The following is a 27,377-nucleotide window of genomic DNA, read 5'->3' as shown; positions in this document are numbered from 1 at the left end:
ATCTTCAAAGTTTGTAGCGTGGTGCTTACAACTGTCAGGGTGAGTTCAGTGGCTCATGATTTTCCATGTGAACATAAGGAAAAACTTTTTCACTGTGAGGGAGACAAAGCACTGGAACAGGCTGCCCAGAGAGGCTGTGGAGTCTCCTTCTGTGGAGATATTCAAAACCTGCCTGGGCTTGTTCCTGTGTGACCTACTCTAGGTGATTCTGCTTGGGGAGGAGTTGGAGTGGATGATCTTTTGAGGTCCCTTCCAACCGCTAATGTTCTGTGATGCTTTTCTTCAGCTTGAAAACTGCATGCAGTATCCTTTATGCTCCTGGGATTTTGGCAAATCCATGCCAGAAATGAGCACATCTCAACTCACAGAAGAAACTCAGCAACAGAACGCTGCAGTTCACACAGCTCTGCAGGGCAATGACTTTCCTGAGACTGATGCACTTTTTGACTGCCCAAAGGCAAGGCTGACATGCTCGTTTTTAAAAAGTCTCCCTAAGTGTTACAAAATTAACCACGTTTATCACTCCTTACTTAGCAAACGGGTGAACGGCAATCCCTCGGGGCTGGGAGATATCCTCCCAGATGATCATTTTTCTCTGCGTTCCATCCAAGTTGCTTCTTTCAATGCATGCCTTCCTGCAACACACAGAGCACTGTTAGGTCCTCCCTGCTATCTTTTTAAAATACTTTCTCAGGCAGAACACACTAAGTTTTTGCATTGCTTTAGTTTAGCACAAAGCTCATAAATAACTTTTCAATGACAAGAAATAATTCTGGTAATGTGGGATGTCTAGTTGTGTTATCAACAAATAATTCATGTTATCTCCTCTAGAGCATGACGATAGAATACCTGCTGCTCTGCAGGAGATATGAAGTTCTCCTTTTTTGGTCAAATAATGAGTTGGAAGTATGATCACTAATACGTAACTGTTAGCTTTAAGGGGAGTCAGGAGGCAAAAAAACTAACTCAATGGCATCATCAAAGGTACAAGGGTGGTTTTTTTAATAGTACTTTTACATAGCATTTTTCATCCAGAAATCACCAAGCATTTGACATACTGTATCTATTTGACAGGAAAGAATGATGCTAAGATCCTTGTGATCATGAATCTATGACAGAGTCAATTATAGAATCTGCATTGCCACGCTCCTGCCCACTTTTCCAGAAAACTGTATTTATTGCTACAAACTTCACTTTGCCAGATAAATATCAGCCTCTACCTAAAAGCAAGCCTACAGCCTTGCATACTTATCTGAACCTGCAAAGAAAGGCCAAGCAAAGCTGGAAAAAGAAATTAATTTATGCAAATATTGACTATAAACAGGTAAATTCAGTGAGCAAGAAGGAAGCACCTGATGCAAATTCACAGCTTCACCCTTGGCTCTTGTCTTACAAAGGGGAGCACCACAACTTCCTATTTCACATGAGATGCTGGTATGCTGAGATGGTACCTACCAGAGAGGAGGCAGACTAGCAGCATATTTAAAAGGGAGAAGGAGGGTGATCTGGACATTGAAAACCACTTTTGGGTTGATTCATAAATTATGACCTCATTTTGAAGTATCAAGAACATGAGTTCTGAGTTCCCCATTTCACAAAGGACAGGGAACTGCTTCAGAGAGTACAGCAAAGGGCTACAAAGATGATCAAGGGACAAGAACACCTCTCTTATGAAGAAAGGCTGAGGGACATAGAATCATAGAATAGAATCATAGAATCAATAAGGTTGGAAAAGACCTCAAAGATCATCAAGTCCAGCCTGTCACCCAAGACCTCATGACTACTAGACCATGGCATCAAGTGCCACGACCAATCCCCTCTTGAACACCTCCAGGGATGGCGACTCCAACACCTCCCTGGGCAGCCCATTCCAATGCCTTACAACTCTCTCTGTTTTGGGGCATTTTAGCCTGGAGAAGAGAAGACTGAGGGAAGATTTTATCAATGCTTATAAATACTTACACAGTGGGTGTCAGGAGGATGGGGTTAGGGTTTTTTTTCAGTGGTGCCTAGTAATAGGACAAGAGGCACAAATCTGAACACAGGAAGTTCCACCCTAAACATGAGCAGGAACTTCCTTACTTTGAGGGTGGCAGAGCAGTGGGACAGACTGCCCAGAGAACTTGTGGAGTCTCCTTCTCCAGGGTCATTCAAAACCTGTCTGGAGGTTGCCCTGTGCAACCTGCTCTAAGTGAACCAGCTCTGGCAAGGGTGTTGGAGTAGACAATGGCCAGAGGACCCTTCCAACCTCTACCATTTGTGACCACTCTTAAGGGGTTTTCATTTCATACTCTGATCTGACATTGTCTTTTCACCAAAGGTCAGTTTTGTTTCTCTCTACACATAAGGTTAGTCATCAGATGAAATGTGAAGTCACATTATCTGTCAGAGGTCATTCCTCTTTTATCAGAGATGATTGACAAAGACCCTCCATTAGCTTAAAGGGGCATGATTCCAGTTGTCAACAACATTCTGACTCTGCCCAAAATGTACTCAGTGCAGTAATACTCATTATTTTTATATATATATAAATGTGTGTATGTATATATATACACACACAGACATATACCTATTTATACAGACATACACTGTATGTCTCTAAGTACAAGTACCTACATATATATTCCCATGCACATGTGCACATAAATATATGCATATAGGCAGCACATGTTTCAGATTCCTTGCAACTGAGTCCAAACCCTTGCTTCTTGGAAAGACAAAGATAAAAATACAATAGCAGACTCAAAGTGAACTTCCAGCATCTAAGTTTTAAAGAAATTTTCAACTGTGTATACTTGAGATTACAGTACCCAAACAATGCAAAGCCTGCCTGTATTTAGAGTGATATCTCAGCTATTTCTGTATCACCAGTCATTTATTCCAAATATTTTATGGCATGCTCCAACATAGATGCCCTATGGGACATGTACCCTCTGTCTGTCCAGTACAATTTACGGTTAATCCAGTCCACAGCAAGGCCTTCAGCTATGTCTATAGCTTCATGAATAACTTTTTCACGATACGACCCATCCAGATCAGCTCGTTCTATCCATTTCAGGGCAGTGTGGGCAAAATAAATCTGTGAAGAAATAATAGATGAGATGTTAGTTCCCTTCTCACTTTCCGCTCTGTTTCCCTTGTCTAATAGTTCCACTACTAAAATAACTTTTTCCATCTTTAAAGTTCTCTGAATTGCTCTTTTACCAAAAGCTGCAGAGGTAACCTGTGATCCCTGATCATAGAAAAAGACACTTATCCTTCATCCAGGATGACTTCTAGAGGCAGCTTGTGCTTAGCTGTAAATCCTGGTTGCCCTACATACAGCCCTCTGAATATCCTGCGGTTGTGTTTCAGTGAGCAGCTACCTCACATGAAGCATGGCTGAGGAAGCAAAAGTAAGGGCAGGCAAAAAGAAGCATGTTAACATTTCACTGGCAGCTCATTTTTTTAAAAGGGGAAGCGAGAAGAAGAGTGTAGCAGTGTGTGTGTGTGTGTGTCAAGGAGATGGGAAGGGAATTTGCTTCTATTTTTTTCCTTCTCTGAGCCTGTGCTTATTTTATTCTTTTTTACCAAGTTTCTGTTCTATAAGGCTCTAACATATCTAAAACAGGCTTCTTGGGTTTGGGTCAAAATAAAAGTTCTCTGCTGGTGAGGCCACAAGATTTGTGTTTTCTAAGGATGAAGAGAAAGAAAAGTCTCATATTTGATATCCAGAGGGAGCCAAAAACTGTATGGCAAAAGGGTATGCAAAGCAATGCAGAGGTTTTCTTTACAAGTGGTCACAGCAAAGCAAGCACCTTTGTTTGAAAGTCAACCATGAGACCAAACAAAGCAGAAGGGATGCCCCCAGCAACAGAGCAGCTAATTCAGTTACCACAGGAGCAAAGAGCAATGCTAAGCTAATTCATCTTGGACCTCAGTTCTGTGCCACCAGGACCAGACTGCCGTAGCCTGGCTGGTCCTCTGCACATCAACCCCCCTTGGCTCTGCTGCCTCCACCATGGTGCAGCACTCCATACACCAGCGGAAGAAGAGCACACTCCCAGTGTCACTGGGGCAGCTGATTTACATTGGGCAGAGCACAGGACAACTGCTGATTCCCTATTTCAGGAGCAAGTGGCAATGTTCCAGCAGGGCCTTAAACAGTCCTCCCTTAACACAGATCTAGTAACATTCACATGTGTTTAGCTGTGTCCATCCAGGCCTTGAGATGTTTCCAGCAACTTAACTGAGCTGCTCATCAGCTTTCACTGTACTGTCCACTACCTTTTTGTAGCACTTTACAGAGTAAATAAGTCTCCCCGTGGGAAAAAATAACCGTCTGCCACAGAAGGTTTCACAAAGCACAGCTGAACTCCTTTTCAACTTTGCAGCAAGAAGTAGGACACTGGAAGTGGCACAAACAACTCTTTATGCAGAGAAGATTCCCATTTCCAACAGCAATATCTTGTAACATGAGGAATACGGTTTGTAAGAGCTATAAACCCAGAGATCATTCAGCAGTCTTCAGCAGTTCTGTTCAATACAGTCAGAACACAGGAATTAATTCTTGTGAAGATTACTCCTAGTAGGGATGGTGGGATGTAGCTCCACAGGGGAAAAAAAAAAAAAATTATAGTGTTGCTTTTACAGCTACACAGTGAAAAAAAACTATGCATTTCCTGAAAACAGTGCTGAAATCTTAAGGGAGAAAACTAACAATCACACAAAAATTCTTTGTATTTAAATTTGTATTTAGAAATCCAATTTCTCTGTGAACTAGCTATGCCAATGTACAAAGCACACTGAATTGGTAAGTAAAGGATGAAAACTCAGTGCTCAACTAGTGTTTGGCATCCTATACTAGTTGTATTCCTGGACAGGCAAGAGAACAACGAGCAGCACAACATGTAATCTGGATCACTGACAGCAGAAAGGTTAATGCACATGAAAGCCCAATCCATTTGTCCTTGCAACACTTCAAAATCCTCTCATTTTTAATGCCTTACCTTATTTTCCACCGGGTCAGAGTCCAGCGCTAAGACTGTTCCCATCTGCCAGTCAAGTAAACTTGCATAATCTGTTCCATCAAAACTGATCTGGCGGATATCTTGGCCATTTGCAAACAACAAAAATGCCTTAGGACCTGCTGATGAAAATTTGCACATGTGTTAATTACACCAGGTTCAAAGTGATCTCTAGACTGCATTACTGCCCAGCTAACATCTTGATCACTAACGGTAGAAGGCAATAAGGAACAGAAGCACAATGAAATGAAGGCACTTGTTCTACATTTCACTTGCCTCAGAAAGAAAACCTGAACATGAATATAAGTTTTCAGCATCAGTGCCTCGCTCAAGATCAGCCTCAAAATATGTGATAATGGCAGTTACATGCCCTGCTGTGTTTCAGCCTGATTCACTTAACCTCAAGACAATATTCCCTCTTCATTTCACAGCATCGCCGTAAGTGCCAGACCACTTGACTTTTGCACATTTTACCTGTCACAGTAAAAGCAAGAGAAATCCTGTCTTCAGAAAAACCCAAGGTTTTTCCTTTATTCCTGAAATAAATCACAAGCTGCTTCTACCTCCCTTCTCTCATGTAATTGCTGATACCTTGCTGCTCATCAGGAGCTGTCCTTTTCTCAAAAGAAACAGAAGAGTCTGGAATCCAAACATATACATCAAATTCCTGGGCTTCCTGGGGGCAGTGGGGAAGAAATATCCTTCTAGGAATGGCCTTCAACAGATTATTCCTTGCCCTGTTCTCCAAACACAGACATTTCAACCTCATATCTGTAACACTGGGCAGAAACTACACCCACATTTATATGAAGGCACAAAAACTTGACTACTACAGACAGACCTCTGCAGTACAGGAGCCCAGAGAAGTGCAGAAGGTGGGTAACAGACCAGATCTTCTCTGAGGGAGACTGAACCATACATACTGGTAGTAGTTCTGGTGTATTTATAGACTAGACTAGAGTAGAGTAGAATACAATAGAATAGAATTAACCAGATTGGAAAAGATTGAGTCCAACCTATCATCCAACACTAATCAATTAAACCATGGCAACAAGCACCCAATCCAGTCTCTTCCTGAACACCTCCAGTGATGGTGACTCCACCACCTCCCTGGGCAGCACATTCCAATGGCCAATCACTCTTTCTGGGAAGAACATCTTCCTAACATCCAGCCTACACCTCCCCTGGTGCAGCTTGAGACTGTGTCCTCTCGTTCTGTCATAGGTTGCCTGGGAGAAGAGACCAACCCCCACCCGGTTATTTTCCAAACAATTAGTATATCCCATGTTTGACATAACTGTAAAACAGTGGGGGGAAATTGCATCCCAGTTATGCCATCAGCTTTAAAGGACTCTAAAATGTTTTTGCTTTTATTAGCAGAAATAAGCAAGCATACCAAGATACCAACCTATAGCAGAGCAGTGCTTTCTGTCTCGCTGAAGCTTGTATCCAGGAAAACAAGCACATTCCCAGGAGGATGGGCTTAAAGAAGAACATATCTGACTACAGCCACCATTGTCTGGAGATGTACAACCTTAAACAGAACGTTTGAAAAATTTAACTTTGCCATTCTAAGAAAAACAAAACAAAACTGAAAACAAAACAAAGCCAATAACCGGATGTAAAAGTAAGAGAATGCTTCACACTTCTTAGGATTTCTGCAGTGCAAAACATCTCAGTCCCTGATAGACCCACTGGAAGGTCCCCTGATGAAAGCAGAAGTCTAGTGAAGTAAAAGCAAATTAGTGGTAAAGTCTTTCAGAGCTTTTCCTGAAAATTCACAACCCAAGATGGGACCTTAAGCAACCTGCTCTAGCAGGAGTTGTTCCTGTCTGTGACAGAGGGTTGGAACTAGGTGATCTTTAAGGTCCCTTCTAACACGAACCATCCTGTGATTGTTAAGATGGGAAGGGATATATGAAGAGGGTTTCCATTTGTTCATTGCTTCAGAGAATTCTTTGTCCTATGTAGATCTCATCCCATCTACAACAAAGTAGCAAATTTTATCAGACTTTATACTCCATATGAAGAAACAACAAACTAATGCCATTCTCTACCCAGAAGTTCATTAGGCTAGGATGGTGAATTGATACTTTCTAATACAACAAACCAAGACTTCATACAAAGAGAAACCATTCTTGGGACTCTACAATGGTTATAGCTTCAATGTCAACCTGAGCTTACTCAGTGGAAAGTCCCTAATAAAACAGCAACACTGACTAAAGCTACACAATATGTAAAAGGGGAAGGGGATTTTTCAAGGTGTAAGGCTGGCAGGAATGGAGTTATCTTGATTGCTAAAATTGAAAAGATTGATTTGAAAAGCTACAGTCCCCTGAATCTGGAAAGCTTGCTGGACTGGGGAATGACAGATTAGTGGGTGTAACAGCTTCAAATATTCTGACTGCAAAAAAGTTCCATCTGTGGGTAATGAGAGGAAATTGCTTTAAGTTGAAGTGAATCTGAATCTGAGTTGTGTAATGCCAATAATCTTCAGTTTTCACCCAAGTTCTAATTTTGTCTTTATTTCCACTCAAACATAAAATTTAAATGTCTCCTGCAACATGCATCTGGGAGATGCCTTGATCTGTGCTGACAACAAAAGAATTTGGCCTGCAAACCCAGGATGTTGCCGCTAAAAAAGTATCTATTAAAAAATGAAGATGAATATTGCTCTTCTCAGCTTCCAGAGTGCCTGACATTCCATCACCTCCTACCTTGTACAGTCATGACAAGATTGTGCTGTGCAAAATGAGTGTAAAATACCTTCATTCACTTCTGGCTCTTAGTGCCAGGAATAAACAGTTTGGCAGTCATTACAGCTTCAAAAAAGGTTACTTACCCGTGCATGCTTTGCCATCCATTTTTAATACAGATCCTTCAGGACAAAAGCAAACAGGCCCTTCAGATGTTTGAAGGCAACCATGGCTACATTCAGTGTCATTCCTTGTACAGGAAATTAGCTCTACATTAATTTAAGGAGGAAAGAAAAAAAATATCTTCAATTATGATAAAGATTTTTACTACACTCCACAAAAGACATGCTAACACTTTCTTAAACAGCCAAAGAAAGGTAAACCAAACCAAACCAAAATAAAAATTTAAGTGTGATAAAATGTGTCCAGAGAAGGGCAACAAAGCTGGGGAGGGGTTTGGAGCACAAGCCCTATGAGGAGAGGCTGAGGGAGACGGGGTTGCTTAGCCTGAAGAAGAGGAGGCTCTTTGGATGAAGTTCACACTTTTTGGAAAGGCTCTTTTCATTTGTAGGCTGAATATACACAGTGCTGCATAAAGGCAGAAAGAATCCTTGCACCTCTGATTCTTACTTTGGCTAACTTATGGTTCTTGAAGCTTACTGGCAGATGTTCATCTTTTTTTCCTTCATTTCTCTGTGTTCCCTCCATTTATTTTCTTCACCTTCAGAGAGTTTCCTGCTTTACATACATATGTTATGCGGGTATATGGGTACGTACCTATGTTATATGGGTCACAGAGCACTGGAACAGGCTGCCCAGGGAAGTTCTGGAGTCTCCTCTGGAGATTTTCAAGACCCATCTGCCTGTGTTCCTGTGTGACCTGTGCTAGGTACTATGGTCCTGCTCTTGGCAGGGTGGTTGGACTTGATGATCTTTGAAGGTCTCTTCCAATCCCTAACATCCTATGATCCTATCCTATGATCCTATGGGTAAGTTCTCTCAAGCACACTTATTATACACAATTTAACTGATAAATAAATACAAATTTAAAAACCACCAAACATGTTTACAGGTCTCCAGAATAAACAATTTTATGCTTTTATGACCTTATTGCTGCCTACAACTACCTGAAGGGAGGTTGTAGCCAGGAGGGGGTTGGTCTCTTCTCCCAGGCAATCAGCACCAGAACAAGAGGACACAGTCTCAAGCTGTGCCAGGGGAAGCCTAAGCTCAAGGTGAGGAGAAAGTTCTTCACAAAGAGAGTTGTTAGCCATTGGAATATGCAGCCCAGGGAGGTGGTGGAGTCACCATCCCTGGAGGTGTTCGAGAGGGGACTGGACTTGGTGCCATGGTTTAGTAGTCATGAGGTGTTGGGTGACAGGTTGGACTTGATGATCTTTGAGGTCTTTTCCAACCTTATTCATTCTATGATTCTATGATTATGAATACTTCCATGTATCTTATTTTTTGTAAACAGATGCATATTAATTTCATCTCACTAATGTCATGCATGTAAGCAATGCTAAAAAAATAAATAAATATTTTTTTTTTTAAAAAATTGCTCATTCAGAAACTGCAAATTCTTCTGCAGGATAACCAGAGTGAGCCAGATTCAGAGACCACACTTCAAAAGCTATAACTGCTCATCCATCTGGACTGTGCCGCAGAACCTCATCTGAGCAGAGGTCTCTCCAGAGACGTGATGCTCCGGGATTTTTTGCACCTGAAGAGGCTCACACTTGATTAGTCACATGTAACTCACACTTCCTTAAACATGACATCTGAATTTGGTTCACTCAGTTTAATCTGATCCTACTTATGTAATAAGGGATTGGAAGCAAGCAATGCAATGCACAAAACTTTCAGCGGTCCCAGCATTAAACAAGGATTCTCTCCACTGTGATACTCGAAGCATTTAGATCTGACTGCTGCTTACCATGGCAGGTTTTCCTATCAGGCAGCAGAGCAAAACCTTTTGGGCAGGTGCAATAATAGGAACCAGGGATGTTTACACAGCCCAAAGTACAGCCATGATTCCAGAAGCCACATTCATTGATATCTGCCAAAAGAAGGACTTGCTGTGTCAAAGAGTCAACAACCAGTGTCAGAGAGTCAGATGAATGAAACAAATTAACAGCTCCCAAGAAGCACCTCTTTTTCCTATTCATTTAAAAGAAATATGTTTTTCCCAATAAATTAAATAAATTAACACCCCACCCCACCCCCCCCACTATCAGGTTTGCAGATCTTATTCAAACAAGCTTTAAAAACCTTCTAGTGAAACTACCCAAGCTGCATGTCCAGCACAGGTGCCTGGAGAACTTCCAAACTTGTGCCTTCCCATATGGATTCCAGTGTCAGTTAAATCTTATTCACCAAAACAAAATTTCTTTTCCCTTTCTTTGGATAAAAATTTTTGTTGAAAAAAAATAGATTCCAATATGACTTCAGTAAAATTCTCAAAACACAGAAGTCATTTAGAAGCAATCCTGATGAAGGTGCTCAATGCTGAATGGCTGCTGCTGCTCAGACAGGTCTGGAAAAATAGTAGGCTAGGAATTTTGATGTCTTTAAGTCTTTTCAAATCTGGTCACGTAGAGAAACAATGCTTCTCAAAGTGATATGTTAACCATTATTAATAGCAATGTCAGACTTTTATTGAAACAATCCAGATTAAAACATTTAGAAGCATGTTAAAAATATGGTTTGGGTTTTTTTAAAGTGGGACTTACAGCCATCCTGTTGCAGGTTTTTTTCAGTGTTTCACCTGTGGTGCCACATCTGTTTAATTAATTTTTTATTTTTTTTTTATTTAAAAGTTAAATAAGCACTCCTGAGCATGTCTACTTATCTAATGCTCCACTAGCTATTCAGGCAAAGACCAACATTTCTCACAAGAACAGCGTTTTCGTAGGTCTCCTTTTAGATTATTTCAGAATCTGGAAGGGCACAAAACTGGAATGGCACAACTGGAATTTGAGGCCTCAGAGTATTTCTTCATAGTTGAGATATGGGTAAAATAAAAGAAGAATTTTGTGATGTGATGGAACAAAGCTGAGGGGACATTCATGTATTACCTTCACAGAACTGTTTATTTCTACTTAAAATAAAGCCACTTGAACATTTAAATTGATGAGACTTCCAGTCTGTCCTGCAGATTCTTCTTCTGCACTTGTCTTTGTTCAGATCATAGACTCCCTTTTCTGGAAGACCAAACATATTACAAATGTCATCCAGTTCTGACCACATCAGCACACAAGGAGAAACTGTTTTGAACAAAGATGTTCAAAAAATGTTCAAAGATGTTGAAAAAAGATGTTCAGGGATGTGTTGCCTTCTCAACCCAAGAAAGCTCTTTTCAATTGAAAATTACTATTCAGTCAAAAGTCACTATAAAAATGAAAGCTGGCTTCATAAGCCACCAGCCATGCTAAGTATTATATGTTACCAGGGCCTATAAAACACTCAAAAAGAAGGTGACAGAGAGAGAGAACATACATCCAAAAAGAGATAGAAGAGAGTTTTAAAAAGAGAGAGAGCATACAAAGACTGGAAATTAATAGCACAAAGCAGTGCTCAGGTCTCATATTATTTAGCAAATAAAAAATACAAAAACCCACCCAGCTGGACAAAATATAAAGATCATAAGTTTCATTTGGACAAGGACTATCAGTATAGTCTAGGGAATCTTTGTAGTGGAGTGAATCCTCCTTTCTGACTATGAGGAATGCAATCTTGAACTCAGATATGCTCAAAATCTCTTCAAAGGAAGCAGAAAAAAAACTAGCCAGTAGATCGCCAGAAACCTTTCCTGCTTGTTCTGTTTCACAGAAAAGGCAAACAGGTATTCCAGTATCCCTTTTCATGGCAGAGGTTTGCAGAGGCTCAGCTACCTTTTAGAGCTGGTTCTTTCTTAGATATGCAACGCCCATGGTTTTATTTTTGTCTCCCAAACTATTATTTTTGTTTTAATCTTCCTAATCTTCTTCTGCTCTTCTGGGGTTGCTTGCTCCTTTCCCAAGCTAAGAATAGCTGAAATGCTGCTACTGAATGTGGGTATGCAGCCACCCCCACACAACACTCTCTCTTTGCCCTGGGCTGTCTGTGTGACATACAAGAAATCATGGGCTAATACAGACAAAGAAATCTGCACATCAACAATTTTCTTGTGCTAGTTCAAGTTTACCCTCTGACTTCCAAGAGATGGAAAGGAGCCTAATATTGGAGCCTGCCATTTAGTCTTCTGCTAGCCACAGCAGAGAGAAATGCTAGCCATGTAGTGGAGTAAGAGATTACACCTATAAAAGACAGAAATAATTTCCCAGACAGACACTTCAGCTTGAGTGAAATCATCAACATTATACTTATTTGCATCTAACTAATTAGTTCTTCTCTAACAAAAGCTGCACCACTAAATGAAAAATGAAGAACGGATGACTAGATGGATATTATCCACATTATGGAGCATGTTACCTTTTGAAGAGACTTGAATTTTACATAGTCTTGTCTCTTGTGGAGAGGACATACATAACACAACCAATAACCCCTGAGGTTTAAAAGACCACTATCATGAAATACCTTTTTGTAGAACTAGTTTCAATCTGGATTCTTTATCTTTGTCCCTGCTGCAACTGAATCAGGAATATATAGTAATGAGGTTTCTAATCTTCACAGGCAGGTTCATAAGACCAAGCTGGCTGAGGCTCTGAGCAGCCTGGTCTAATGGGAGTGGGGTTTGAACTAGGTGATCTTGAAGGTCCCTCCCAACTCAAGCCATTCTGTGGTTCTATGATAACTCATTAGAAAAACTGAAGTGGAAGTGTAATCACACAATACAAACCAGAAAGAAGATCACATTCAATGCCACAGCTGGTGCTTAACACTGGTGCTGTTTTTTGCCCCTTGCTTGTACCATTATAAAATCATAGAATGGTCTGGGTTGGAAGGGACCTCCAAAGGTCATCTAGTCCAACCCTCCCTGCAGTGAGCAGGGGCATCCTCAACTATATCAGGTTGCTCAGAGCCCTGCTGAACCTCACCTTGAATATCTCCAGAGATGGGGCCTCAACTACCTCCCTGGGCAACCTGTTACAGTGTTCCACTACCCTCATGGTAAAGAACTTGTTCCTGAGACACCCAGGAATTACAGGAGAAATAACAGAAGTAATTTTGACACCTGTGCAACCTCAAGAAGATATTACTTTTTGAAATGGAATAATTATTAAAATCTCAATACTGCCAAACCAAAACATTAAAAAAAAAAAAAAATCACATTTCAGAATGCAAAATGAACAGTGACCAAGCTATAAATAAAAACGTTAAGGTCATCTTTTCTGGAAGAACAATACTTATGAATGATTCTTTCTAGTTTGGGTTTTGTGGGTGTTTTTCCCTCCCATCACCTCTCATATGGAAATGGGTGGTCTGAGATAATAGCCTGTTGCTGGTATCTTACACTGGAAAGAGACACAACATAATTCCTTTAAAAAAACCTATCATGAATGTACTGAACAATATTAATCTGCCAGAGAAGAACCTTGAAAAAAAATTGCAGAGGCATTCTTCGAGATTTTAAGGTAATGAAGACATTCCATGAGCCATTAATAAAAGTGTGAAGAACGTTCCAGCAGGCATTCATAAATACACAAACTGCCATCAAATCTAGGGCTGGCTGTCAAATGGAGCTAAAGTAAATTAGAGGCTATCATGCAGATACTGCCATGCTAAAGTTGTTGTGTGAGGTTATAGCAAACTCATAGCCCAATAAATGCTCTTCTCTGTACTTGTTGTCCGTGACCAACCCAGGAAAGTCTTTTGAGAGACATGAGGAATTTAAGAAGTAAAGTAAGTAATCCAAATTCCAGCAGAAAAATCAAATCATATCAGTTGAGCACTTCCCAGTTCCCTTTTTATCTGAAGGAACTCCCTCACTATCTGCATTAAAGAAGGCCTGATAATTCACAGCTGACACTACACTGCAACTTTCTTGGCTTCTACAGACTATCCAATTAGCCTAGGTATGCTTTTATCTCCAGGTTTCTCTGTTGTAAGAACAGCTATAAATCTCATTTGTACACCAGGCTCATTAATCCTCCTTTTATCCCACTTCTTGCACTGAATAAGCCAAACAACACACAGGCGAAGTCTAAAAGGTTCATCTGTATTCAGCCTGTTATGTTTCTTTCTACTCCATCACCTCTCAGACAGTTTTACAAGAAAGTATTTGGAGTTGTGGTGTTTTTTTAAGGTGGGGTGGGGTGGTGGTGGTGCAAAAAAAAGCTCCTACTGCTGGCAAAATTTACTGTCATACAAAAATTTACTACACACACTGAAAATTCAGGAGTATATACTGTAAATTTCACAGAAATCACAGAAATCAATCACAGAGTACTAGGGGCTGGAAAGGACCTGGAAAGATCATCCAGTCCAACCCCCCTGCTAGAGCAGGATTCCCCTATACCAGATGACACAGGAATGCATCCAGGCAGGTCTTGTGTATCTCCAGAGAGGGAGACTCCACAACCACCCTGGGAAGCCTGTTCCAGTTTATACTGGTATATACCATAAGTATATACTCGTAGTTTACTAACAAAGGTGGGAAAATCCTCTTTCCAGTGGAAAGGAAAACACCATAAAGCAGTATGTTCTGGTGGAAAAAGCAGAGCTAATCTTCTGACAGAAAGATAAAAGCTAAATGTACGTGACTTGTGTAGGTGACTAATAGTCACTGAATAGTCACTGAAATGATATTGCATACCACCCCTGTGGAGAGGACATCTGTAATATAATCAACAGCCACTCAGGTTCAAGACATTGCTGTCATGAACTACCTTTCTCAGTCATTATTTCTTCCCCTCCATGCATATGCAGACACAGTGACAGACACTTGCTATATAGCAGATGCTTAGAAATGGCTCAAGAGAGATACATGGGAGTTTCATTTTTGCTCACAGAAACAATCATTGCTTTCTCCTCACCCATTTATTCCACCTATACTTCTGGGAACCCATGGCCATCTTCCCTTAGGAGCTCTGCTGCCATTGCTTAACACACGACTGCCTCTAAGCCATTTACTTAGTTGTTCACATAAAGCATAACTGGTGACAAAAGCTGATTCACAGTGAAAGGCGGTGACAGCACCACCATTCACAGGGTAGGCAACTGATCTCAACAAAAGAGACCCAAAGCACTTTATTTCATAGTTATTCTGGCAACTTCAATCTGTCTAAATCAGGCTGATTCCTAATCCACTGAGACATCCAAAATTATAATTTGTAGGACATGCTATGCACTTTAATTCCTTCAGTGCCATGATCATCAGAGTTGTTTAGATGCATATTAGAATAAAACTGCCAGAAAGGAGCAGATATTTGATGAAGATAATCTACATGGAGGATTAAAAAGCTATATGCTTTGTGCATTTAGCAGGAAAGATTGCAAACAAAGGGAAGAGGAGAAAATTCACATTTATCTGCATGTATATTCAGATCAACAGAATGAGATGCTGGTTCACACTTCCAGTCTGCTATTCCAGATGGATTCACACACACTAAGTGAAAAGTTAAAGAAAACTTTTTCCTTGGCTTCAGTGAAGCCTGGAGTTTTGTCAGAGAAAACTTACTGTGAAAAATCAGAGTGTATGACATTATTATTCTCAGACATAACAACTGTGTCATTACAATTTACTTACCAAAATCCTGATACTCTGTTCTTGCACCTGGCTGTTTAAATGGATGTACCACTTTTATCTCCACTGGAGGGAAAAATGATGGCTTCAGGCTAATTGTCACTACAACTTTCCCAGTATACTTGTTGGCTCTCCATATCATACCAGATTTCATCTCTGAATAGTAGAGGTGCTCAGCAAAGAGAGACATTCCAAGTAATTGATTTCTGCAGCACAAAGAAGATAAGACAAAGTGGCACGTTACCTGATACCTATGTATTTACTCAATAGATGCAGGATGGGTAACCTGTATTTCTCACAGGTTACAGAACTGACTAAATAGACAGAAAAAACCTGGGCATGGTCTTGCTTCTAGTGAACTCAGCGAGCCAAACTGACATTTACTTTTTTGAAGGATGTAAGCCAGGTAAATTCCTCCATTCCCTGATTTCCAATGTCTGCTCTGACACTTCTGACTGTCCCAGGAAATCAGAGTACTGATGAGGGGGTAGGAGTAGAGCATTCCTAAAATCCATCTAGCTGCTTCTCCTATCTCAGGAACTTAGTTTGTGTTTGCTAGTCAGAGCAGCCAGCAGGAACCATAAAAAGACTCAGTTTAAAATGAGAGGGAAAGCAGAAAATTATACTGAAAGAGAGAATTTTGGCCTCCATTTCCCAGTACATATTCCAGGTAGAAAAAGGAGAACCCATATCCAGGTTCACAAGGAACATGCTGAAACCTCAGTGAACACCAGCCAAATCAAAAAAGAAAGGAGAAAAGGGTAAGGACAAACCCAACATAACAGCTGGCACTGTAGGGACCAACTAGCTTTGTGTTCATCATATGCAAACCATGTGCTGCATATTTAATTCAGCAGGCCAGAGAGATCATGTATTCTTCTCATTTTGCAGCTGACAGTCCCTAATAGCTATATGTTGGTCCAGCCATGGTGATACAAACTGCAGTAACACAGGGTAAACTTTTCCTGTGCACTTCAGTGTGAACGTGCCCACCATGGAGCACCTGAACCACTGCAAATCATGGAGGTCAAATATTAAAGGCACCCAAAAGCACATGAGTCTAACAGCCCCCCAAGGTCATGCAGGGAGCACAAGGGGAACAAGTCTCTTGTGTAGGACAGCTTTCCTCACATCTACTGATGCTTGCAACTTCTTTCCATTTTCCTATCAGTGCTTTTAGGTTTGCAGTTACCACACTTTATACTCCTTATGGTGTCATGAACTGATAAAATAAAAGGGAGAAAGAGGAAGAGAGCTGACGTACATCCCTGGGAAATTAGTGTTTTATTTCTGACAAGCTCAGGAAAACTCACCGGACAGAATTTTTGAGCAAACGAACAGCTCCACCATCATAGCCACACGATCCAACATGGGAAATCTCTTTCCTATGGTCATGTTGTATCCAGTAGAGCCTTGTGTCAACCAGATCTAGTGATATGGCCTTGATTTTTTCTGTGGTTCTTAAAATATTTCTCACATCACTTCCACCGAGGGACACTCGGTGTATACTAGACACTGTGCCATCTGAAGACCAAAATAATAGCCTGCAGACAAGAGAGGCATGTTTTGAACCAAAAAAAACCCCCACCAACACCCAATATCCACAATTTGCAAGATCACATCACTGCTACACACTCCTTATTTATTTACTCCTATATATAGAACTTTTCGGTCTTATTGCCGTGCTTTCACAACCCAAACTAATAGGTTGGATTCAACGGTCTTAAAGGTCTTTAGCAAATGAAATGATTCTATGAGTCTAATAACAAAGCAAGAGACTTCCTTAATATGTACTCACTTATTTCAAGAAAGCCCCACACACATCTCCCCTTAATATAGCTCTATAAAGAAAATAAATAACTGGGGTTTTTTACAACAAAGTATTGTCTGTTTAAGAGAAGCAACCTTACCCACCGAAGTTCTGTTACAGTTGTTTTCTTATTTTGATAAATATGTTTCTATCAGAGACTCTATAGCTCTGTACAGGCAGCATGGATTGACTAGAAAGTTGTCTCATATAGGTCAAGCAGGAATCAGCCCTTCTTAACCATGAAGGACTATTGCCTCTCTCTCTGCTTTGTTCATCCATGCAGCCAGGGAAAGAGACTGGAACAGCCTCTCATATCTATGGGGAACTCCTGCAAACCTGGGGAAAGGCATGAGGAGGAATCAATCTCCAGAAACCCTAGCTGAACACATCACTTAAGTGCTTAACTTACAAATACCTTCCTTACAATTATAGAAACCAGATTGTGCTGTTATTAAATTAAGACAGTCAAAATATAGCTCCAATGCTGCAAAGAGCTGAAGTTAGTGTAGGTCAAATTATTCATGGCTCAGAATCCAGATATACCAATGTGGCTGAAGTTAACTAGAGTTCTTCCAATGCAGCTATCCCTCATTCATTTATATTTTATTAATGTTTGGGTCTAGATTCTCTCCTTGAGAATCCATCCTCCTCTAGTTTAAAAGCATCACCCTTATCTACTGCTCCCTTGTAAACAGGGAGTAATTCACTCCAAATTAAAAACAGAGCTCTTAGACTTTTCATACAAAAAAAAATTGCCATAGGACATTAAAAAAAATAGACTTTTGGAGTCTACTTTCTTTACAGTTTATTGATGGCTTACTGGCCTCCCTCTAAGCACACAAGTATAGCTCTTCTGCACAGTCAATCACACCTAGGTGAACATACACAGTTGAGTCTCCCCAAACTTTCACATATGTTGAGCAAATAAATCCCTATGATGCCATTTGTAACATGTTACAGTGGCATTTGACAGTGGGTTTGAGGACTTGTGAATAGTTCCAGAATTGGTAAATACTATCTTCAAAAGAAAAATCAGGGAGAATATATATATATATATATATATATATATATATATAAAAGACATTATGTTGCTGGAGTATGTCCAGAGGAGGGCAACAAAGCTGGTGATGGATGATGTAAGGAATAAGTCTCACAAGGAGTAGCTGAGGGAACTGGAACTCTTCAGTCTAGAGAAAAGGAGGCTGAGAGGAGACCTCTTTGCTTTCTACAACTCCCTGAAAGGAAGTTGTAATGAGGTGTGGTTTGGTCTCTTCTCCCTCATATCAAGTGAATGACATAAACTTGTCTAAAATTGTGCCAAGGGAGGTTTAGGTTGGAGACTAGGAAACAATTCTTTCCTGCAAGAGTGGTCAGGCATTGGAACCAGCTGCCCAGGGAGGTGGTGGAGTCACCATCCCTGGGGGTGTTCAACAAAAGTGTGGATATGGCACTTTGGGATGTGGTTTAATGGACATGGTGATCTTAGATTGAGAAATGGACTCAATGATTTTAGAGTTCTTTTCCAACTGAAACCATTCTATGATGCTGTTATTTCACATGTGTGTGATGCTGCTAGCATCAGAAGCTTGGTTTATGCATAAAAGTATTAGGAAATAACACATAAGTCTTGATATTAAAATATTTTCACACTCTGTTAAGCAATTCTAATTTGCAACAGTCTGTTACTGCAATTGAAATGTGCCAACAAAACCATGCTTTCACTGTACAAAACAGCATTTCAAAGACTCTTCCAAGGGTTTAGTTTTTTCAGGTTTAATGGAAGAGGTTTAGGTCTAAAGAGAAACTAGCACGGAGAGACTGCCAAAACAACTTATACTGACCAAATTCCTCACATGCGCATGGTTCTCAGTGTAAATGGCTGGAAACTGGAAGTACCACCTTTGTGAAGGCCAAATTAGTAACGGCACATAGTAGCAGCAGTAGATTCAGAAGCAATATTCTCATCAAATGTCAAAGAGAAAAGGGAAATAGAAAGAAAACTGGAAGTTCAGAACTCTTTTCAGAAAACATCCTAATTTATATTCTAAGCATGCCAGTTCTGGAGCACAGGGACTCCTAGCATTTGCAGGCATCATTCCCCATGCTGCTCCAATCCTGTTTTCTGCTGCCCTGAAGCATTTTTTTCTTTAAGAGCCACCACTGCCTCTTTTCCCTTAGCTCTCCTTGCTAGCAAAAATTTCCCTGATGACCAAGAGGTATAGATCCTGCATTAGATTTTGGTGGGGTTTTCTCTTCTGATTCTCTATTTATCTCTTCCCTATTTACCTCTCACATACTTATTATTCTTTAATCCTCTTTTGCTAAAGTTCAGGGAGAACCTGGACTACATAAAATGCACTATGAACAGAGCACTCCAGCAGCCTACAAACCACAACCATAGCACTTTGCATATTTTGAGTCCATTTCAATGAAATTACTAACCTAGTTAAAATTACCTTTGCTCAGCATCAATGGTAATCCTCGTGGGACGACCAACGTCTCTTAGAAGAACTCTGCGTTTCTTCCCATTCAAGTCTGTGGCTTCTATAGTTCCTTTCTGTCTGTTGGCCCAGAGAATGTCTTGATTTATCCAGTCAATAGCAAATCCTGAAGTGCCTTTGTCTATGTAACATAGTCTCTGTAATTGAAAAAAAACATGTGTTGACAAGAAGCATCCTCATGATTGCCCTAAATTTGACTTTCAGTATAGGGAACAGAGTGCCAGACTGAAGCTTCCCATTTCATTCCTCCACCTCTTTCACAGTAGCGCAATATATTAGCGGTTGGAAGGGACCTCCAGAGATATCAGTTCCAACCCCTCCGCTAAAGCAGGATCATTTAGGGTAGTCTGCACAGCAAATAACCATGTGGGATTTGAAAGTCTCCAGAGAAGGAGACTCCGCAACCTCTCTGGGCAGCCTGTTCCAGTGCCCCATGACCCTCACTGTTAAGATGTTTCTCCTCATGTTGAGGTGAAATCTTCTATGTTCAAGTTTGAACCTTTTGTTCCTTGTCTTATTACTGTGCATCACCAAAAAGAGCTTGTCCCCATCCACTTGACACCCACCCCTCAAATATTTATACACATTGATTAGATCCCCTCTCAGTCTCCTCAAGACTAGGCAGTCCGGGGGATCTCAATCTCTCTTCACAGGGGAGATGCTCAAGTCCCCTAATCATCCTCGTGGCTCTGCGAGGCTCTCTTCCTTATTCTTAATCACTTTGATTTGATCTTTGTGTTTATCCATACCTCTTCTGAAGTGAATGACTGTCTGCAAAAAGGAAAATAGGTTTCCACAAGAAATACTCTGGACAAGTATTTTAACTACAGCTGAGGCCTTGAGCAACCAAGTCTAGTTGAGAGGCATCACTGCAAATGGCAGGGAGGCTGGAGTAGATGATCTCTAAGGTATCACAGTATCGCCAAGGGTGGAAGAGACCTCGAGGACCATCAAGTCCAACCTGTCACCACAAACCTCATGACTATACCATGGCACCACGTGCCACGTCCAATCTCCTCTTGAAGACCTCCAGGGATGGTGACTCCACCACCTCCCTGGGCAGCCCATTCCAATGACAAATTACTCTCTCGGTGAAGAACTTTCTCCTCACCTCGAGCCTAAACTTCCCCTGGCACAGCTTGAGACTGTGTCCCTTTGTTCTGGTTGCCTGGGAGAAGAGACCAACCCCTTCCTGGCTACAACCACCCTTCAGGTAGTTGTAGAGGGTCCCTTCTAACCTAAGCAATTCTGTGATTCTTGCATTTTGCACACTGTGAAGAACTCAGCCCTGTTCTGTTACAGAAGGAAGACTTCCTAATACAGTATTGCTGGATCCCTACAAAATCAGCAGAAAATACATCAATTTAGACTCCACATAGATACACAAATACTGCCAATCTTTCTCAAATAAAACAAAATAAAAAGGCTCTCACAGCATTAAAGTTCAGCCACAACAGCCTGTCTGCCCCTTTTTAATCAGCCAGATGCACTGAACAGCATAACTTTGCCTGAACAAAGAGTGAAGTGCTAAAAGAAACATTTCTGCAACTGTAGAAACCAATCAAAGGTTTGAGGAAAAATGAGTAGGAATCCAAGGACATTCTTCTCATACTACTTGTGCCAGCTTGAGCTACAGTAATCTGGAAGACAAACTTCCCTGATGCAGGGGATTAATATAAAGCTCATAGAAACATCATTGTCTTCAAAGCTTTTGTTTGTCTGAATTTACACTCCTTCATTTTTCACTTCCTTTCACTTGATCCACAGAAAATACTTAATGAACTGTGAATAGCAGTCAAACAGCCTTGACTCAGGACCATAACTATTATGACAGCAGAAGCTATTAAAAAGAAAAAATGGATGGGGGTGGGGGGGTGTGCGTGTGTGTGTGTGTGAAGTGTACCCAAAGAGCAGGTGGTTTCTACAGAGGGTTTTATGCCCATTAAGTTTGATAATTCCAGAGGACAAACTATGTTACCTCTTGTTTTGTGCCATTCAGGTGAATTCTTTGAAGCAATCGTCTTTCAGAGTCTACCCAATACACCTTTTCTTCTGCATAATGAAAATCCATAAGTGTTGACTGACCAGTATCAGCCACCAATCTGTCATGATTGGTCCCTTCAGTGTCAATTCTAAAGATGGCATTTCCATGGCTAAAAAGTAGGAATGGTGCAGGATCTGGTGTGGAGAAAACAAGCAAACAAAAGAGACAATTTAATAAATAAGCATTGCATTTTTGCTGCATGAAGTTCTCATCAGCATTGTACTAGCCAAAGTCAAAGCTCAGGACCTAACCATCTCTCTCCATGTTTTAATGATAACTTTCTAGGCGTATCACAGAGGTTCAATAAGACATAAATTTAATGGTCCTTTCACAATTAATGCTGAAAATTAGGTCAAAAATTTGAATCATGAAACTGAGACTGCAGTTGTTGTTACCACTAATCCCAAACCCTACAGTCCAGACGGAGTCATGAAGAGCCATTGTAGGCATGCCAACAGAGGCTGGAAGAATTATACCAGGGATGGTTTATTCTGTTCTATTCCCAAGTTGAAGACTGATCCAGCTATTGTGCTATAGTAAGAATTTGTCACAGAGAGATAGTCAGGAGTCTTGTTTTTACCATCACAAGACAGGGCAAAGGAAGAAGCTATAGAGACTGTTGAGGTGTCTTAAGATACAGAGGGCTGAAGGAAACTGAAATACATCTATGTACAACTTCCACAGCTCAACAGCAACAACTCCTTCCAGACAAAAACTGCATTCACACTGAGTGAAGGGTAAGAGTGTATCAGTAGTTTAACATCAAATATGTAAAAGTTCCAATTATCCCCCCAGAAATCCAATTAAGGCTGAAAGTTATGAGCAGCTAAGGTGGCCCAAATAGCCTAATGCAGGCTTAAAACCAAGTAATAGTTATGGAAGTACAATTAGTGGGACATAATAGTTTGGACTTCTATGTAGTATTTAATAAAACTGGGACTACCTCAGTTTTATCAAGTCCTCTTTGTTATTTTTATGGTATCACCCCAGGGTAGGGTTAAGATTGCCCAAGGAACCTGCACTGTATCTCCAAATCACAATGGTTTTCATTTGGGCAAATTGAATAGTATGGGTATCTATCAAGTGTGTAGAAGAGGAAAGAAGTTTTTATGTAGCCAGACACATTTTAGCCTTCATTATAAAAATAAACCTTTTTTTTTTTTTTTTGTCTAATTGAAAATAACTAAATAAAAATGAGGAGGCATACAGCCCAGTCTTTAATGCATCATTCCAAAGTGACTGGCCATTGGAATGGGCTGCCCAGGAAGGTAGTGGAGTCACCATGACTGGAGATGTTTAAGAAGAGACTGGATGGGGCACTTTGTGCCATGGTTTAGTTGATTAGATAGTGTTGGGTGATAGGTTGTACTCAAAGGTCTTTTCCAACCTAGCTAATTCTATTCTATTCTAGAAACAACATTTCAAGAAGAAAGTCCATTGTGGTGGTAATGGTGAGGGTTTTTATGAATATGTGGTTGACTGAAATAGCAGACAAGTAGTATTTCCATTGAGTGATTTGGAGTGCAATTATTGATAGAGATCAAATAGAATTACAGCTTTCAAGCCTTCTAATCAGCTGTTAAACTGATCTTGTAATGCAGAAGCAGCTCTCCATTTATCAGGGATGGATGTCATCAAAGATGTTCTACCACCAGTTTTCTTGCACTTATACCTTTGAAAAATAAACTGGGTTTATTGACCAATTTTGCAACCTGTTAACTAAGTAGCTTTATCACTAGCAAATACCCTAAGACTTTCAACAGATATCACTTTTACACATTTCAGCCAGATGCTCTACCTGCGTCATGGTTGCAAGATTAATTCAACCACTTTCAAAGCAGAGGAATGGGAGCAATTTTGGTCTCTCTAGATGAAGGAAGTTATGACAACCACCCAAGATGTAATTTCCTTCTGCTCACATGAAGCATGTTGTTTCTACATTAACAGCCTGGTTTGTATCTGAGCTTTTCAAGTTATCACCCAGTTCCAACAGCTGCTTCTAGGATTTTAGTAACTCCCTTTTTCTGCTGCCAGTTGCACTGAGCAACCCTGTGTGACAATATTCAAATTGTGAAGACTTGTTTTATGGAAATGGTAAATGAAGGGTGAAATGTAGCAAGATCAATTTATCTCATGAATCTGACAGCTTTTCTGCCTGCATTTTCAACAATTAGTTGACCAAGAGCACTTATATACTTGGTTTTGGTCCTTCCCATGCTCTGAATTTCTTATCAGGTGCCTATGAATGATGGTTGTAATTGGAAAAAGTCTAGCTTTGATTGCAGAAGCACCAGTCAGATTTAGGACTTAATTTTATCAGGGCATTAATGAACAAGTAAACACAGTATCACAGTATCACCAAGGTTGGAAGAGACCTCAAAGATCATCAGGTCCAACCTGTCACGAAAGACCTCATGACTAGACCATGGCACCAAGTGCTACGTCCAATCCCCTCTTCAACCCCTCCAGAGATGGTGACACCTGCATCTGAGAACTCCCTCTCTTTAAAGCACTTCACCCAATTGAAATATCCTCTACAGAGGAGATTATACTTAACATAAGTGTTCCTTATCCATCACAGTAGCTCCTGAACCATCAGCTGCTTTCTACTGGTGCTACAAAGGTTAGTAACAATGCTACAAAAAAAGCCCAAGTTCTTCAGTATCAAGGAAGGTTTGTTCTTTGAAAGACACCTGTGCACAAATGTTGTAAAATTATTTATTTGTTTTCACACTTCTTCAGAAATGAGGAGTGTAAAAGAAATTTGAGTAAAAGAAAGTTAAAACTTCTACTTAAGGGGCTGGAGATATTTAGGCAGAACAAAGATTCTGGCTTGGGTCTTCATGAGTCACATGTTGCTATCAATAATCATAATTCTAGGAGATGAAGTAATTCTGTTGGTGCCAGTTTGGAACTACATAGAACACTTTTGGATATGTTCTTGGTTAAAAAAGCCACACACTTAGAGACTCAAGTACGTCTCCTATTTTTTGGGTCAAAAACATGCCCTGTCACATCCTAACTCTGAAAAAGAAGGTCTGAGCAAGGGAGCTGTGGCATATCCCAGACAGGAACCAAACCCAGACATTCACGAAACCAAGATGGAGAGATGAGAGGTGAACTTCAGAGCACTTCCACCTCACAGTCCAGATGCAATATAAGATTAAACCAATCAATAAAATCCAATTAGATTTTTTTTTACCCTGGGTAGCATCTGTTGAGGACTAATTGAGGGTTATTCAAAGGCTTTAACTGTGGCTATTTGCCTCTTAGAAGGGGAAAAAAAACCTTCTAAAATTTAATTCATCTTAGACATTCAAAAATCAATTTGTACACTCAGGACAGAGCGAGAGAGAGAAAGAACTCACAATAGCACTCATTAAGAAACTGTGAATGGACCAAATTAAAAATAAGGACTTTCTGCTTGTGATTTCACAGCACAGAGCCTAAACATACTGGAAAGACACCAATGCCAAGAAATTGAAAGAGGCAAAAGCAGCAAAATCTGGCATACTGCTGTGTTTTCCTAGAATTAGTAATGATGGGATAAGAGAGTTTACAGCTCCAAGAACCCAGAAAGAATGGCTGCTAAACAGGAAGTCATTCTTTAGCTTTATTTCTTTGTTTTCATGTCTTTTCATATGTTCATTCATCTTACCACCACCATACTTTCCATTCTTCACCATCACTCTTCTGTTGCACCCCTTTTGGCATTGTCACTTACCCACACAGTAAAATAGGGAGTTTTTCCAACACCAGTTGCTGTCCAGCAGGGACCAGCCAGGCATGGTTAACATTGAAAAACAATGTTACCTACATCTCTAAAGCTCTTCTTCCATCATCAAAAAAAAAGAAAATGACCTTACCATTCACATAGCAAGACCGCTTATCGATACCCAAAGTGTAGCCAGGCAAACAGGAGCAGATATAGGACCCTGGAACATTGATACAGGTCTGGCCACAGGTTCCCAAACCACCTTCAAGACATTCATCAATATCTGAAACAGATCAGGACAATTCAGATAGCAAAAGTGGCAAAGAGAAAAGAGAAAGAATACCCTTGACATAGTTATCTAATAACAAATTGGTCACATCATTTATTATCCCATCAGTAGAAGAGGAGAGAGAAATGGCTGTACGGCTTCGTGATGGTCTTAGGTTGACAGTTGGATTCCATGATCTTAGAGATCTTTTCCAACCAAAACAGTTCTATGATTGGTTTCAGAATTATTGTTTTGTCTGTTGTTTATTTCTAAATAAACTGTTTATTTATTTATTTTCAAACAAATTTTTTTTTCCTGAAGAAACTTTGATCACTCTTGTCTCTAATTGCCCAAACACAGGGCACAGACATGTCCTGTACCCCATTTCTGTGGTTTGTGTTATGATTTGCTATGTGATTGCTGCCTCCAGCTGCTTCTGCTTTTGTCTCTCTTTCCACAGGAATAATACTGCCAATAAGTTTGCAAAACAGCAAAGCAGCAAACAGGCTGCCACAGCACTGAGTTCCACATGGAGCTCATTTTGATTTGAGTCAAATCTCAAAGCCACATACAAAACACCACAATCCCCACCATGTTCTGACAGCAACAAGCCCTAATACAGGCAACAAACAAACTTAACAGTAATTGGGCTTTTAATGATTAGATGAGGCTAGAGCCTTTAGGCTCAGATATTTGATAGAATTATGGTACAGATGATTGTGCCAGGAAATGTAGATACTCTTGAGTTCCTACTGAAAACAAATGCATCTGATAGTAACTTCCCAAAGTGTTCACTCTATGATAGTATCATATCTCAATACATTTCTTGTATTGCAAGAACATGTTGTATTCTTGTAGAGCAACCACTGTGAGGGTTGCTCTAAGGAACAACTTTTCCCCTGCCCAAGATTTATCTGATATTAGTGGCTTTTGTTCTGGGTTTTATCATCTGGCTTTGTACATGCAGGGGGAAAAAGGAACGTGGATTATTTTTAAGAGGCACTTTTGATTAAGTCACTAAAGGGCATTGATTAATAACCAAAGAGAATCTTTGATTAAATCACTAAAGGACATTTTATGAATAACTGGAACTACATATATGTATTGAGGTACTCCAAGTATAGCTCACAGCAATTTTACCTTTTTTTTTTTTTTTCTCCTGTATTCTTGATCAAGAATTTAGGGCAATGGAGGAGCTTCGCTTTTGATAACTTAGATGAGCATTTGTATCAAGTGCAAATTATCACAGTGCTTCAGGAAGGCTATGCCAGGTGAGGATTCCTATAGTTCAAATAAGGTCAGAAATGTCACCTCATGATAACTATGAGGAGCTGCAATTTAAACAACTCACACCAGCACTCTGAATGAAACTTTCTCTCTCAGTAGCCTAGAGAGAGGTAAGTGACCAGAGCTCTGATATCCCATGGGTCTCAGGACCTGTCTCCACTAACTGCTCAAAGAATCCATGTGAAGGAATTTCTTCTGTGTTAGATATCAAAGCTATTCAAAAGGATCATCAATGCTTTACAGCCTCCTAATGTGTCTTTACAGACCAAGGAACATTTCCATACTGTTTCCAGAGTTTTTGGACAACATTATGTTCCACATAGAAGATGACCTAACCTGACAACATATGAAATGCAGTCAGAA

General features: G+C 40.3%; 1 protein-coding gene across 1 annotated transcript in view; it reads right to left on the bottom strand.

The window, feature by feature from the left end:
• EGF (epidermal growth factor) overlaps nucleotides 1–27,377 on the bottom strand; it is a 67,793-nt gene that overhangs the window by 32,032 nt on the left and 8,384 nt on the right. Inside the window, exons 2-13 of the mRNA XM_009904863.2 lie at nucleotides 25,611–25,742; nucleotides 21,679–21,878; nucleotides 19,656–19,837; nucleotides 16,703–16,933; nucleotides 15,393–15,595; nucleotides 10,780–10,905; nucleotides 9,639–9,761; nucleotides 7,849–7,971; nucleotides 6,415–6,540; nucleotides 4,989–5,125; nucleotides 2,931–3,079; nucleotides 531–635 (exon numbers count right to left, since the gene is read on the bottom strand). Coding sequence (XP_009903165.2) covers nucleotides 531–635; nucleotides 2,931–3,079; nucleotides 4,989–5,125; nucleotides 6,415–6,540; nucleotides 7,849–7,971; nucleotides 9,639–9,761; nucleotides 10,780–10,905; nucleotides 15,393–15,595; nucleotides 16,703–16,933; nucleotides 19,656–19,837; nucleotides 21,679–21,878; nucleotides 25,611–25,742 — 1,837 coding nt within the window. The remainder of the gene's footprint in view (nucleotides 1–530; nucleotides 636–2,930; nucleotides 3,080–4,988; nucleotides 5,126–6,414; nucleotides 6,541–7,848; nucleotides 7,972–9,638; nucleotides 9,762–10,779; nucleotides 10,906–15,392; nucleotides 15,596–16,702; nucleotides 16,934–19,655; nucleotides 19,838–21,678; nucleotides 21,879–25,610; nucleotides 25,743–27,377) is intronic.

The sequence above is a fragment of the Dryobates pubescens genome, chromosome 1 (assembly GCF_014839835.1).
Source record: "Dryobates pubescens isolate bDryPub1 chromosome 1, bDryPub1.pri, whole genome shotgun sequence".
In the NCBI taxonomy this organism is placed as follows: Eukaryota; Metazoa; Chordata; class Aves; order Piciformes; family Picidae; genus Dryobates; species Dryobates pubescens.
The sequence above is the reverse complement of the archived record's forward strand: the minus strand, read 5'-3'. Positions and strand labels throughout refer to the sequence as shown.